Source organism: Haliotis asinina, chromosome 13 (assembly GCF_037392515.1).
Source record: "Haliotis asinina isolate JCU_RB_2024 chromosome 13, JCU_Hal_asi_v2, whole genome shotgun sequence".
NCBI classification, from domain to species: Eukaryota; Metazoa; Mollusca; class Gastropoda; order Lepetellida; family Haliotidae; genus Haliotis; species Haliotis asinina.
The window spans coordinates 45,987,234-46,003,371 of record NC_090292.1 but is presented as its reverse complement, the minus strand read 5'-3'; the positions used below and the strand labels follow the sequence as shown (position 1 = coordinate 46,003,371).

The window sequence follows — 16,138 nt, the reverse complement described above, 5'->3', positions numbered from 1 at the left end:
TTTTGGTTGGCAAAACTACCATCACCTTGCATGCTGCAGGACTACCTTGACCTGGTGTATAGCAAGTCTGCCATAACCTTGTGGGGTACATGACTACCTTCACTTTGTTTGAAGCAACCATTAACTTGTCAGGAGTTATAAGTGGTCAGGTGCCAAGCTTACAGTCACTTATGGAGGAAGTCTCAAGGAAACAAGTCATGAAAGGGGCTCTGTGGGCACCAACACTACAACTTCATTCACTACATGCAGATCCTCATCTTTCCCTTCTTGTTCTTGAATATTCAGGTCAGAATACTGATCTTCAGTAAGCCATGGACAGATCGATGCTCATGCGCACATGGAAAGGGCGTCATCTATGGGATGACTAAATGCCCTGCTACAAACCTGTGAACTCCATGCAAGTTCTGGGCCACACAACAAAGTTCTGAGACGTCATTTGCTCAGATTTAACATGAATTTGCTCAGTACCATTTCAGGTGCCAAAGCAGTGACCATAAAATTTCTGGATTCGAACCATAGACCTTCTGATCAAAAGTCTGACATGTTTTCCATATCAGCTGAGTTTAACCCTGTTGGCTGTCTTATAAGATATGGATGTCACCTGTGGGATGACTCCGTGCCATGCTATATAAACTTCACAAAACATTGTCAGTTTTAGTATCTTTTATTCAAAAAGTCACCACTGGTACCATTCATTTGTTACTGGTGTAATTCCAAATATCTAACTGGATTTTCCAGTTCATGAATCCCTTGTCTGGTTTGTTTACAGCCACTGTCTTGTGGCAGGCAAGAAAATGCTTCCATTTATGACAAATTTTGTAAATCTTATCCTGTCTTATAGGGTATTCATATAGCTATCATGAAATGATAATTCATACCAAAATTCATTATAAATTGTAACCAGTACAAGCAATATATTAGCATTCAAATATTAGGAAAATATGAATATAGAATATTAGTTTCATCATGTATCAGTAATAGCTTAGACAAGACTCCTCTCAAAAGTAGTAAAGCTTATCTCACAGAAATTCTATTGAAAAAGGTATAAGTTATGACCACACAATTTCACAGTTAAAATCCTAGCCTGAGGTAATCAGAACACCACTGTAAGACAAACCATTCACTAAGACAAGGGTTATGTCTAGACAGGTTAATAAACTGCTTTGATGAGGTACACATGCCATCACCTACAGTAAAATAACATTATGCTAACACCAGTTAAGGGTCGTTAAAGATCCAGCCCAGAGTAAGCAATCAAGCATCCAGTAAATGTGCCAACAAGATTAATGCCACTTAGAATAGGATTAAAAGATTAAGTACTCCCCCTGTCTGGTCACTGAAGTTGTAATGGTAGGACACACACCATTTTGTTTATTCTGTATTTCATTGGCTATTGTAGGTTACACCCATTTTTGTATCAGTCAGCAAATCAGAATCTTTGTATTGTTTAAATTGTAGTTAAATAGTCTCCAACTTCATTTGTCCATCAGTAGGGTTTAGACTCCCAACACAGGTCAGCTCTAGCCCTCAGCCCAGAGGTTGTACCGACTCTCTGTGGCCACCCTTGTTACTCCATCTCTTGTAAATAAAATTGTAATTAGCTTCTTGTGACTTCGGACTCTTTGCTGAGTTAATTCCCCCGAGCAAACCAGCACGCCAGTTAGATAAGGGAGCTCACTGGTACCCTCACTTGGACCCGAGATCCATATCATAACATAGCACTCCTATCCATGCAACTATTGCTTGCTCAAAGTGCTGGTATTTGTTTTCCCTCAATCACTGGATGTCTGGTCTCAGCATCACATTGTATTATCATGAGGTACCCAGTTCACAGCTGGGCAGACTGGGACACATAGTCACAGTACTTTGTCCAAGTTTACTGCATGTTGCTGTATCCGCAACTAGGTGTATGCACGTGTTCATGTGGCCACCATCTGGACATATACCAACGGATTTGTGGGTTCTTTTAAGTGCACAGGGTTGTGTACTGCACACTAGGGGTTGTGACAACATGGAGAGAGTCTGCACACAAAGTTGACTCCAAGGTTTTCACACCTGGTCACAGGTGGGCTAGATCCCGACACTACAACCTAGCTGGATTTAGCCAGCTTGCCCACTGCGAGTGCTACAGGTAGGGCAGAACATGCTTATCCTCTTCACTCTTTACACAAAAAGGAATTTGTTTTTAAGGATAGTCATGATTGGGTATGCTATGCAATATTTTATGTATAGAATGTTTAAGGGCTTATCCAGAATCATGAGAAAAGAGCAAATTTATTTTCATAATGATAATAAAGTTATCTTTCTTTGCTATTTATCAATTCTCAATAAATAGTCCACTCAACATTAACATCAAATACCATGTTGATTTATTCTTTCATAATTATGATGTCATAAAAGGTGGAAAATTGATTGTTTGTTGTTTAATGCTGCTCTCAGCTAGGATTCAAGTAAATATTCAGATGAAAGATAAATGCATGTTTCCATTTTGAAAAAGGAAACTATAAGTCCATATATGCTACTAATGATATTTGTAAACCTTATTTCAAAATTACTTTCAAGAAATCATAGAGCAATTCATCCATTCTGTCCCCACATACCAACCCACTCGTAAACAACAACTCATAAACAATATACCCATCAACTAACAAACAACTTATCTACTAACTCACCAGCCACACACACACCTGAACTTGACTCAGCTACACCATATACACACTCACAAACAATTCATCCATCGACTGAAAAATTATACACCCACCCACTCACTAATTCACCAACTCAATACACCGTAGCTTAAATAAACCCATTCAGTAATCCATGGTTGTCGTAAGAGGTGACAAACAGGATCAGGTGGCCAGGCCCGCTGACTTTGGTGGCACATGTCATTGTTTCCCAGTTTCACAGATTGATGCTCATGCTGTTGATCACTGGACTGTCTGGTCCAGACTTGATTATTTACAGATTGCTGCCATATAGCTGGAATATTGCGTAAAATGTGTGGTGTAAAACCAAACCTACTTACTCACCTGAAGCTGGAATAGTGCTGCATTATTCACCCATCCACATTCATCCATCTGTGCAATCAAATCTATCTAAACATTCTTCTGTTTGTGCACATCTGCTCATCCATTCGTTCACATCCATCTGAACACATGTCAATCCATCATCCATTCATGCATATCCATCTGTCAATCCATCATCCATTCATATCCATCTGTCAATCCATCATTCATTCATGCATATCCATCTGTCAATCCATCATCCATTCATATCCATCTGTCAATCCATCATCCATTCATGCATATCCATCTGTCAATCCATCATCCATTCATATCATCTGTCAATCCATCATTCATTCATGTACATCCATCTGAACAAACCTGCCAATCCATCCATTCATGCACATCTGTCAATCATTCATGCATATCCATCTGTCAATCCATCACCCCCTTCATGCACATCTGTCAATCCATCATCCATTCATGCACATCTATCTGAACACATCTGTCAATCCATCCATTCATGAATATTCATCTGAACACACCATCAATCCATCCTTCATGAAAATCCAGTTGAACACATCTGTCAATCCATCATCCATTCAGGCATATCTATCTGAACACATCCATCCACCCACATACCTCATTAAAATGTTTTCATCCAGCTTTCTAGATCTCGATCAAAGGAATTTAGTTCAGCCACAACATCATATTCACAAAATCCTGTACCACTAGGGAGATGAGATGAAAACTCTTCAATTCCACGTCTTGACAACATATCAGCTCGACAATTTTGTTTTCCACCAATTTGGATAGTAGATAAACTAAATTTATACTTACATACTTCTTCATTAATCTTATTAATAATAAACATTTGAATTTTACTGCTCCTCTGTTTTCGACTCTTAGTCTTACATTTTAACAAATTTAAAGACGATCCGTCACAATATGCATTTAGCAACTTAACTGTCGACTCATTATCGCAATATGCTTCAACATTCATACCTTGCCAACCTCTACCATGTAGTTTTAAAGCAACCCAAATGGCTAACATTTCTAGGTCGTTATTATGTAGTTTGTGGGGGTTTGAATATGCAGTACTGAATACATGATACTTCAGTTTGTCATACCACAATCCCCCTAAACCTGCCATCCGTTGTGTGAAGCTGCCCGACCTCTTGTAACACGAGTCTGTATACAGCTGCACGACTTGTAGGGTCTCTTTATACATACAGCTGGATGGAGCTGGAAATAAACAAAAAACATAACATGTGAGTTGATGTGAATTCACATTATGGTGTGTGTGTGTGTACGTTTAGGCACGCACCTGTGTGTGGACATGTGGGCATGTGTGTGCGTGTGTATGAGTGCACGTGTGTGTGCACATTTGTGTGTATGTGCGTGTATGTCTGTGGTTTCTTTATAACTTCAGATGGAGAGAACTGAAAACAGATATATATTTCAAATTAATGAGCTAACATAACAGTGACTAACACAATTCATTAAACAGATAACAGAGAAAGTTAATTAAAGCAATTAGTTGATAAAGGACTGTAAAATAACTAGATCATCTAAGAAGATAATCAAAACTAGCATGGACCATTAAAATTAAACCTCTTTGACGGACAACACAATATAAACAATGGCTGGAGTATGAGTATTCTAAAACATTTTAACAATAGAAGACAATACAATAAAAAAAACAGTCTACAGATCACCAAAGCTAAAGGAAGATCAGAAAAAAGGGACCATGGCTATTTGCAATACATTTGATGCACTTACTTCACACCCCCTTGAGGATACAGCACATTTCAAATGAGCAAGATTTGAATTTAAATGGTGGATTGTTTGTGGCTGTGGACTTGATTTGGGTCTGTAAGAGTATGTGTGCATATGATTATCTTTGTCTCTTTGTTTGTCATAATGACGCCCTCAGCAAAATTCCAGCTATATGTTGGACGGCTGTAAATGATGGAGTCTGGATCAGACAATCCAGTGGCTGACATCATGAGCATCAATCTGCATGATTGGGATACTATGACATGCATCAACAAGTCTTCAACTTTGACGGACTGATCCTGTTTGTTACAACTACTGTGGATTGCTACCAGTTCTAACTAAATTCTTCACAGATTTGTGAATGTACATGTATATGTTGATGTGTAAATCCATGAGTGTGTGCATTATGTATGTGTGTGTGTGTGCATTATGTATGTGTGTGTGTGCATTATGTATGTGTGTGTGCATTATGTATGTGTGTGTGCATTATGTATGTGTGTGTGTGTGCATTATGTATGTGTTTGAGAGCATTTGCATGTGTAAATCCAGAAGTGTTAATCCAGTTACAGTCTATGCTAGTTACAGTCTTGCTGGAAGCAAATGTCCAGCAAGTCCCAATGGTCCCAAAATAGTATGGTGATAAAACCTTTAGATCCTATAAATCTACAGCATCTTTGTACATTGTGTTGTCAACAATTGGTTTAGCATTTTAAACTGCATCGTGTGTACATGCAGTGTGTTGAACAGAACAGCATCTAACCGACTCCTTCGTCTAGATGAAGTCAGCTGGTCTCAAATGTGAGACTGAGGGTTCAGGGCTGTTTGTTGGTCAAGACCAGTCACTTCCCACTCGTAATCATCAGAATTTGATTCTTAATCAAAATGTTAACATGAAATGTTGATTATGCAATGAATTTAAAGAGACTGTCCAACACCTACTCAGTGGATGCCCTTCCTTGGCACAAAAAGCATATCTTAAAAGACATGGTGGCATGGCATGCTGCTTTTGATATTTATTCCTTATTCTTATTCCTGATTGCATATTCCACAGGCTAGTATGTCACTGGGGCACATAGTAAACAGAATGGGGGTATGGGATTAAAAGAAAGAAGAAGTACAGCTGTATTTGAGTGTCTCTAAGATTTGCTCAAATGCAACTGTACGTCTTCCTTTTGGAAATCCCTATAGCGATTTTGCTTTCCGGTCCCATACCCCTATTCTGTTTACTACAAGACAAGGTTTGCTTAGGCCAGAATCTAACTAGACTATCATGATTGACACCATCTTACTGTGTGAGCGAGAGGGATTGTCAGTACTAAACACACTGAGTAAGACTTTCATAGGTTGATATCATACTAGTTTTAATTAAACTATGATAACCTAATTGCTGACAGCATCTAAAAAAACTGTTAATGCATCATAACGTTTTGTTGTCAGGATATGGTTGAAATATTGGTGAAGTAACATAAAAGTTTGACATACTCACTAACTCACACTGAACAGAGATCTCTGCAGTACTTACAGGCACTTGACTTGAGCACAGTATTCTCCCTTCTTGCCTGCAGGAAATCAAATAATAATTGGGATAACATTGTGTGCCCTGGCCATAGTGGTGTTCTCACAATTGGAAATAATAGAAAATCAATTAAAAGGATTAAAAATCAGAATTAATCAAAATTTTGTTAGTTTAGTATAACACACTTGAATGAAGTCAACTAACCATTAAATTTGATGAATATTCAGGTACAAATATTTGCTCAACAACATGGGCTTCACATATTGTACCCATGTAATCAGAGAATATGGATTAGGTTATTCCAGTTTGTGGGGAAGCGGTTGCCACTTTTAAGTTCCAACATTCAGATTAGTTGATCCAAACACACAATTTCAGGTTTATCTGGTATGAATTCTAAAATCTCAAGCCAGTTTAATTGGGTCAAATGCGAAAAGAAGCAAGTAAAGCAAGCTGTTGTGCTGTTTGTTAACACAGGCAGTCACTAATCATCCCGGATGGGACTCAACCCAAGAAAAGTACGAGAATCTGTTCTTTACCAGGATAGTGTAATCTCAAATATATTTCACAGTTTGATCACGACGACATTGTCTTGTCCAATGCTTGCCCTGTGGATTAGTTGACCAAAACCCCTATTACTTCAATCCTCATTTGGAGATTTAAGAGAAAAAGTGTAATTATTTTTCATTTGACTTATGATATTGTTTCAAACTATCAGTATTAAGGTGAACATTCGTGAATTCTTTGTTCTTTATTTTACCACTATTTCTAAAGGAAATGTTTGAATTTCAATGGATAAATGAGAAGACTTACCTCTTGACTCAACCAGGCATCTTGCTTCAGACCATCGGAGATCTGAGATGAAGCTGCAACTGTGTATTTTGTCTCATCTACCTCTCCATCCCACATCTTCAGTTGGTCCTGTAATCCTGACTCTCCATAGAGTGTGTTCATTGTTTGCGACAGTATTTTGCTGAAGACCTCTCTTTGGTGCATCACAGGGGTAATTAATTTGCTGGGTGAAGCTATCATTTCTAGATGCTCCTGTGACGCCAAGTCCACTCTCTCAAGGAACTTCAGTTGGTCCTGCAATCCTGACTCTCCATAGAGTGTGTTCATTGTTTGCAATAGTATTTTGCTGAACATGTCTCTTTGGTGCATCACAGGGGTAATTAATTTGCTAGGTGAAGCTATCATTTCTAGATGCTCCTGTGACGCCAAGTCCACTCTCTCAAGGAACTTCAGTTGGTCCTGTAATCCTGACTCGCCATAAAGTGTGTTCATTGTTTGCAATAGTATTTTGCTGAACATGTCTCTTTGGTGCATCAAAGGTGTAATTAATTTGCTGGGTGAAGCCATCATTTCTAGATGGTCCTGTGATGCCAAGTCCACTCTCTCAAGGAACTTCAACTGGTCCAGTAATCCTGACTCTCCATAACGTTTGCTCATTATCTGAAATAGTTCTTTACTGAGGAACTCTCTTTGATGCATCACCGGGGTAATTAGTTTGTTTAGTGGCTCTGTCTCTTCTACACTCTCTGGTAAGTTCTGGTTCAGTTCTCCACCTTGGAACTTCACCTGGCCATGCAGTCCTGACTCTCCATAAAGTGTACTCATTGTTGGCAATAGTATTTTAGAGAGGAACATCATGGGGCTAATTAGTTTGCTGGGTGAATCTGTCTTTTCAAGATGCTCCTGAAATGCCAAGTCCAGAATTGCATCCCACATCTTCAGTTTTTCTTGCAATCCCAACTCTCCATAAACGGTGTTCACTGTTTGCAATAACTCTTTACTGAAGAACGCTCTTTGGTACATCAAGGGGGTAATTAATTTGCTGGGTGACTCTGGCTCTTCTAGACTCTCAAGTAAGTCGTAGTCCAGTAATTCACCAAGGAACTTCAGCTGGTCCTGCAATGCTGACTGACTGTAAATTGTGCTCATAGTTTGCGATACCAGTTTAATGAGGAACTCTTTCTGGAGCATGAGAGGTGATGTATTTCGGCCTTCAGATACAGCTACTTTGCTTGCAGATACTTCCTGATCTACACTACGAGATGACTCATGATCTTCATCCTGCAATGTGTCAAGTTTTACCTGTTTCAGAAGGCAGCGGAATGCATCTTTTGTCAATACAACCTTGCTATCTGTAGCTGCTGCTTCTCTGATATGTGACCCAGATTTTCTGCTTGACCTTCCTGGAGGTTTTTGCTTACTCTGTTGTTCTTGGTACAGCAAAGTGGTTTGCACATAAGCTTCAAACAGAACTCGTAATTCTTGAAGCTTCAGAAGTTGTGGTTCACCATCCATAATGACCAGTTTGCTTGCTGAAGTTTGAACCTCATCACTTTCAGATGGTTCACCTCTAAGTTGAGTCAGAAAGCTTTGAAAAGCACCTTTTGTCAGTACAACATGTTTGTTTTGTGAGGTTTTCTTTCCAAAGTGAGTTTCCAGTAATTCTTCTTCATCTTCTAGTGTAGTCCACGCCTTTAACACAGCCCTCCAGATGAGGTCATCATCCAGCAACTCGGGTAGTGTGTCAAGTACAATCAGTGTTTCCAAAACATCCTGTTCCTCAAGTTTTCTCTGAAGTGTCAGTAGCGATGATGATGCTCCTTCATGATTGGGGATATAGGACCAGTCGTGTGAGATATGCTGTTCCAGACTTTCTAGACTGCGACTCATAAGCATATGTATCGTGAAGACGTCATACTCATCCAGAACCTTGTCTCCTGGTTTCTGCACCACAGTTATTGTTCCTTGCCCACTGGAAATTAATGTTGGTGCCACCACCAGGCCAACTAGGGCCAGGAACACCCACACTCCCTGGGAAATAATCATAGTTTTGTCAGTAATATTAGGCCACACTAAAGCTACAGACCCATGCAAAAAGTATTTGGCAACTTGACGTCATGTCCACAGTGTGTGTGAGTGCGTGAACTTAGTTTTACACTGCACTCAGCAATATTCCAGCTATATGGTGGAGGTCTGTAAATAAACGAGACGTCATGTCCACAGTGTGTGTGAGTGTGTGAGTTTAGTTTTACGCCTCACTCAGCAATATTCCAGCTATATGGTGGCGGTCTGTAAATAATCGAGTCTGGTCCAGACAATCCAGTGATCAACAACATGAGCATTGATCTGCGCAATTGAAAACCGATCAAGTGTGTAAACCAAGTCAGTGAGCCTGTCCGCTCGATCGCGTTAGTCGCCTCTTACGACAAGAATAGTCACCCTTTATGGCAAGCATGGGTTGCTGAAGGCCTATTCTACCCCAGGACCTTCACGGGTCATGTCCAGACTTTACATGTAATGCAGCATATATAATTTTCCTGAAGTGAGCTTTTTTGTAAAATTTGACAGCTACAGGCAAATTTGAAATCATCTCTGCATTTTGCACATAATTAGCAATCAATTTTCTGACCACTATTTAACTAATAGCATCACATTTATCAATTAACGTATGGTTCGACAATGCACAATACCATAGGCCATCATGTTGAAGGAGTACACAACACTGTACGGAAGTTGATTAAATTGTTGCAATTCGATATATAAGCAAACAGAAATTATGTGATTCCAGGTAAGATGATTCCTCACAAATGTGTAAAATGTGAATAGGAACTTATGAAAATTAAATTCATGAAAATTATTTATGCTACACTAAATTAACAAATAAGTTTATGGAAATTAAGCCAAGTGTTGAATACTTTTTGCATGACTCTGTATGAGGCAAAATACAATCTAAAAATATTTCTTAAAAGTTTACATTTTTTGGCAATAAAAACATAAGGATTGTATTTTATGAGCAGGCAAAAATTATTGTTTCTTTTTTTATTCTTACTCTTTAACAAATATGACCAGCAGATCTGAAAAACGAATAATAAAATTGGTCTGGCCTAAGCACATTTTATAACAAGTACTCAGTGTATCAGACAACTTCAACAGAACCTGACCCTATAAGGATATATTATGAATAATTCAGTTTCAATTTTGTTTTACTTTAATTTACAAATCTCAATCATATGATCACTGTTCTACAACTGATTTATGAGTACACAAATGTTTCTTCTAACAAGTCATATCACTTACTTCCCAGTTGGAGGACATAATCGTATCTGGAACTTGTGCAATCACTTATGGTAACCTGCACAGCCACTGACTGTGTTGGGAATAGGTTAAAATCTCACAAGTGATGAGTGAATTAATATTTAACGTCGCATCGGCAATTTTTCAGCCACATCATGACGAGAACAAATTGGACATTTCTAAACAATGTGTATGTATGTATTTATATTATAAAACCTGTCGGTATCATCACTGTGAGAATTAGGACTAGCAGAAAAACTAAAGTAGGAGGAAAAAAACAAAGAATAGAATCACCAGTCAAAGTAATATGCTTTCTGACAACTAAAAGTATTTTACTTTTGGTAATTTATGAAGTGTATAAAACACAATCTACATGAAGTTTTCTTGTAAGTTTACATTTTACATTAAAAACAGTAGGATTTTCTGTTCTCAGCGAAAAATGATTAATTTATGTTTTTTCCTTATTCTTGAAAAACATACGAGCGGCAGATCCGTAACAAGAAATAAATTTGGTCTGGCCTATTATTACTTTCTAAATTATATCGCCAAAGGACACTAAAACTGTCAGCTTTCAAACTAGCATTTAACTTTTAGGACATTACAACATAATATATGGTCTACAGATTGCCAGCAGCTGGAGGTAGATTAGGGTCCATGGGGACTTACAATGCCTTTGGTACCTGCATGGACTATAGCTGGATTTGCACCATCCCATCAGTTGCTAGTGATTGTTGGATGACTTAGCTAACATTAGAATCACGAAAATACTATGGTTAAAAATTCTGGTAAGTTTAAATGTTCTTTGAATGTTGTGTGATTTATGTAAATCACTGAGTCTGAACCATACAATCCTGTGATCAGAAGCACAAATATTCACGAACACATGCAAACCATATATTAACTTTCGGAATTATGATAATTCAATGAGCAAAATCATGCCTTACCTTCAACATGTTTTTCCCCATGGTAGATCTCATGGTGATGGGTTTAGATCAGCTACACCACTGTAACAGCTGAAACAGAGAGTGTTCATCTACATCTTCACATAGACCCATGAATACTCCAGCATGGGATAACAGGTATAGACTTCACATATTTTACCCATGTGGGAATCAAACCTGGGTCTCTGTCGTGATGAGCAAATGCTTTGACCACTCGGCTACCCCATCACCCGCCAAAATAACAAAGGATTAATCCAGTAAAGATGAAGTGAGTGAGTTTAGTTTTATGCCACACTCAGCAATATTCCAGCTATAAGGCAGGAATCTACATGGATAATCAAATCTGGACCAGACAATCCAGTGATCAACAACGTGAGCATTAATCTACATAAGTGGGATAACCAAGCCAGCGAGCCTTGTACCCAATCCTGTTAGTAGCACCTTACAAGTATCGGTTACTAAAGACCCATTCTAACCCTTGTCACGGGTTGTAAGACATAGAATCTGCAAGGCTTACAATGAATGCTCAGCCACCTACATACATTGCCTGATCAATGAACACGAAGCAATACCTGGACAGATGCCAGATCAACGACTGATAAATCAGACAGTTTACCTCGCCATGTGAAGTCAACCTTATCAAACAATCCACACAACAGGTAGAATTACAACATAGCTATTTTGGAATTTCAAAATTTTGGTGTATTTTCCATCAGACAATGTAGAATCAGGTGAAGTGAGTGAAATTAAAATTTCATGTCAATGTTTCAGTTCTAATGTGAAAAATTGAACATTAAACTTTATTAGAAATATGGACAACATAATGACTAGAATGTTACAGAAAAAATAAAAAACTAGTTAACATCAGTTGAAAGAAACCATTATTTATCAACAACACAATATAAAAGTGAGAAAGTGAGTTTATATTTATATTTTATATTTATCATCACATCAGCAATATTGCAGCCATATCATGACGAGAACAATTAATGATTGCATTGTATACCAAGAAAATCAGACACTAAAACCCTGCTGACGTAAAACAGTAAAACTACCAGTATACCACAGATATCCATTTAAAGCTAGTTGTTAAATTCAGAACAGTTTAACTATAGAGGACAATGCAATATAAAAATAGACTATAGATTGCCAACAACTCAAGGTAGATCACCACACTAGGGACCAAGGGGACTTATAGTTTATTTGCTTCCTGTATGTGCCCTATAGCTAGCTCAGGATTCATACCATCCCTTCAGCAGTTGGCAGTTTAGACACATCTAGCCATACATTAAAAATACACATGTGCTATGATTAAAAACAGTGGAATGTTGTAATTTACTCTGAATGATTGGGGACTTTAGTACCCTCTCAGGACAATATTTTTACACTGCTTTAACCCCACTCGAGGATACAGCCAGTAACAATCTAAAGTTACTCAATCAAACTTCCAATCATAAAATATTTATTGATTTACACGTCAGTTAACAAATTTAATTCCTTTCAATATGCAATAATTACATAAGAACTGTTATTAGTAAAATCATCCTTCATAGTTTATTATTTGAAATATTAAACGACACAAAAAGAAGCTTGAGCATCACTGGAAACCAAAGTCATGTCACCAAACTAGAGGCCATGGACTTACAATACTTCTGATTAATGCATGGTACCCCAGCTGGATTTATACCATTCCTTCAGCTGCTTGTGGATGCATACAATGTTAGACATGTATCTAAAATAAATAAATATTCTTCGATTAAAAACAGTGATAGAATTAGGCGAAAATCATGCAGTTACCTGTACTGCTGCACACCTGTCCTAAAGATTATCTCGTATGATGACACACTGAAGCAATACCTAACAAGCAGGCTATATATAGAACCAGCTCAGTCCCAATTCCTTCTGTTGTCAATATGGATGGACTCTGACAATGACTTCAAAGTCCTCTGGCAGTGTTTGCAATACTTTAATTTACCAGCTGGCCATCAGGACCTGGTGCAAACTGCAGGCTTTGAAATCTACAGGCCCTGAATGAAATCTACAGGCCCAATAAAAGCCAGACTGCACTGTACACAGTTTCACACTGTTTCTGCAAGATCAAGTGAATCCTATGGCACACTGAGGAGTTTTTATTTGTCAGACAATCATACTCCACAGTGGTGAAATACCAGGAAGTGAAACTGTATGTTATCATAACACAATGCATTCTGGATAACACCAAACGTTAATGTAGAAAAATGGGGAAACATTCTAGCTACAAAATGACTGACAACTGATTTACTGAAGGCGATAAGTGCCTGCATATATTCAAAACTGCCAGCCCGATAAAATAACAACTGGCGCTGGTCCTCTGGGCTGGCCGTTATTTCGAACACTGCCCTCTGGGAAAAGCCTAAAAAATCTGCATTTATAGTTTGCTAAACTCCATCCACCAGTTGAATGCTCATAGCACTAACAATCGAAGGACAGAACATCATTACCCCCAAAACCCAAGGCACTAATAGGTTAACTGTCACTTGACATCCCACCAGGTACCCATTATGTGCTAGGTGAACTGAAGCAGTTTTGAAGCATCTCACTTGCCGAAGGTGAGACCACATGTATCAAACATGCTTCATTGTGGGGCAGGACTGAAGTTCTATGGTTAGGACCACACACCACCATAATTTGTTCAATGATGTTAATTTAATCAGACAGAATAGCCACTTTTCATAACTACTGCAATATATTTTTCCTGGATGAAAATAACTGTTTCAACAAAATCCCAGCAAACACCTCCTCACACCCTAAAAACTGTAATCTTTATTCATATTTGTGTGTGAAAATATGAACCGACAAGGAAAGGGCTTCAAATATAAACACCTTGCTGTCAAAACCAAATTTTCTGCTACAAAAATACATTGTTCAAAGATATGAGTTAACAGAATACATGAAACTTTAAAATTTTAAGTAACCAAATAAAAAACAAAAACACTGATTTCCAGTCGTAACTGGAAACACAGCCAGTCTCTGTGCAAAGTCCCATCCAAATTTGCAAATTTACATAAAAAGCAAAATAATTGTCTAACAAAATGTTTTTTTAAAAATTAATACTCCATACTTAAAAATAATTCTTCTGCTAACCAAAAAAGTATGCTATTAATGCTAAGTATTTAATTTACTTAAACAAAAAACACCCAAATAATGAAAAACACCCACACTTTTTATAAAGCCATTATCTGCACAAAATCCCAGCTCTTAACCTACATTTCAGTTTCTGTTTGAAGAATGGACTTAGATGCATCAATGAGTGAGTTTAGTTTTACGCTGCACTCAGCAATATTCCAGCTATATGGCGGCAGAATGTAAATAATCAAGTCTGGACCAGACAATCAAGTGATTAACAGAATGAGCATCGATTGCAAATCGTCAACCAAGTCAGTGAGTCTGACCATCTGATCTTGTTAGTTGTCTCTTATGCCAAGCATGGGTTATTGAAAGGCAATATTCTAAACCGGATGAGTGAATGGGTGCGAGAAACTTGAATCACATGACTTAATCATGTTATGCAGTTAAAACATAATAATTATCAAGATTGCATTTTCAACATAAACATATCAACAAAAGATGGTTAAATAATACATAATCTCACAGTGTGAATAAGTAGAGGGCAGAAAGGTAAGTAGTGACGGTTGAGGGACTATGAGACCTGATACAGTCAGCATTGTCATATAGCTCTCCTTAAACCTGAAATAGCAGGCCACATGTGAAATAAGTGACCCATCACTTGTGGATTCAGTCGGTCTGTCACCTGCTATAGTGAACTGGGTCGTCTGTAGGAAACAAGACCTTTCTACTATGTGTGCCTAACCCCAAACACTTACCTGCTGTGCAGTCTATGAACACATCTACCCCCAGTCAAATCCTTGTTTCCTAACGCTCCGCAGCTTATGACACGTGGGGTAAATCTACCCATCATGCTCTTTGAGTGGATTATTTTTAGTGCCAAGTCAATAGTTTGTTGTTCAACCTGTAATGACAATATTGATGTAAGTATTAGACACTCAGGGCCATTGAAGCCCGAGATGACTTACAGTAACTCTGAATGTGAGCTAGTGAGCTAATATTTATAGTCACATCAGCAAAATTCAGTCATAATGTAATGAGGACAATTAATCACTACATCCAAGATCAATAACATTACATATGTAAAAACCTCTTGTTGCAGAACAGTGTAACTACTTCTAATAGAACATCACAGATATTTACGTAAGAGCAGGTTGTCATAAAATGGTGTTATTCAAGTGCAGAAATTACATGATGAAAGCAGGCTTAGTAATATATATGTATATTATACAGATCCCCAGGTGTGTGTGTGTTGGGGGTGGGTGGGGGGAGTAGAGTGAGTGAGTTAATATTTAACGTCACATCGACAATATCTCAGCCATATCGTGACGAGAACATTTTGATACTGAAATGAAGTGGGGGGGGGGAGTAGAAGAGGGGAGGAGACACCAGTAATGGGAATCAAACCTGGGTCTACAGCCTGTTTATAATGATAAAACATTCACTGCCATTGAAGTTAGAGATAGGATAACTGTATATGGATGACAACTTCTTTAATACTGGAACACGATGTTTCGATACAGGTTCTTGTATCGTTTTCAAAGTGTAAATGATACAGGGAGAGAACAGGCGATATATATACATAAATTAATTAACAAGTGATGATAAAGACAAAGGGTTAACAAAGTTAGAGATGTTTTCTTATAACTTAAAATCTCATCAGCACAAGCAGATACCATCCCACTCCACCCCACCAAGGAGAAATGCTGCCC

The 16,138-nt window shown here is 38.1% G+C and overlaps 1 protein-coding gene across 1 annotated transcript; it reads right to left on the bottom strand.

Moving 5' to 3' along the window:
- Positions 1-7,328: 7,328 nt before the first annotated feature.
- On the bottom strand, positions 7,329-15,224 carry LOC137259594 (uncharacterized). Its single transcript, XM_067797212.1, has 4 exons — positions 15,185-15,224; positions 11,325-11,393; positions 7,724-9,117; positions 7,329-7,338 (listed from the first exon to the last, which is right to left on the bottom strand). Exons 2-4 carry the CDS (start codon positions 11,355-11,357, stop codon positions 7,329-7,331), a joined length of 1,437 nt encoding a protein of 478 aa, XP_067653313.1. The 5' UTR covers positions 11,358-11,393; positions 15,185-15,224.
- Positions 15,225-16,138: the final 914 nt, after the last annotated feature.

Coding starts and splice junctions, on each gene's coding strand:
- LOC137259594 (XM_067797212.1), bottom strand. CDS start 11,357: ATGAGATCTACCATGGGGAAAAACATGTTGAAG. Junction 9,118..11,324: donor TGGGGAAAAACATGTTGAAG/GTAAGGCATGAT, acceptor ATTATTTCCCAG/GGAGTGTGGGTGTTCCTGGC.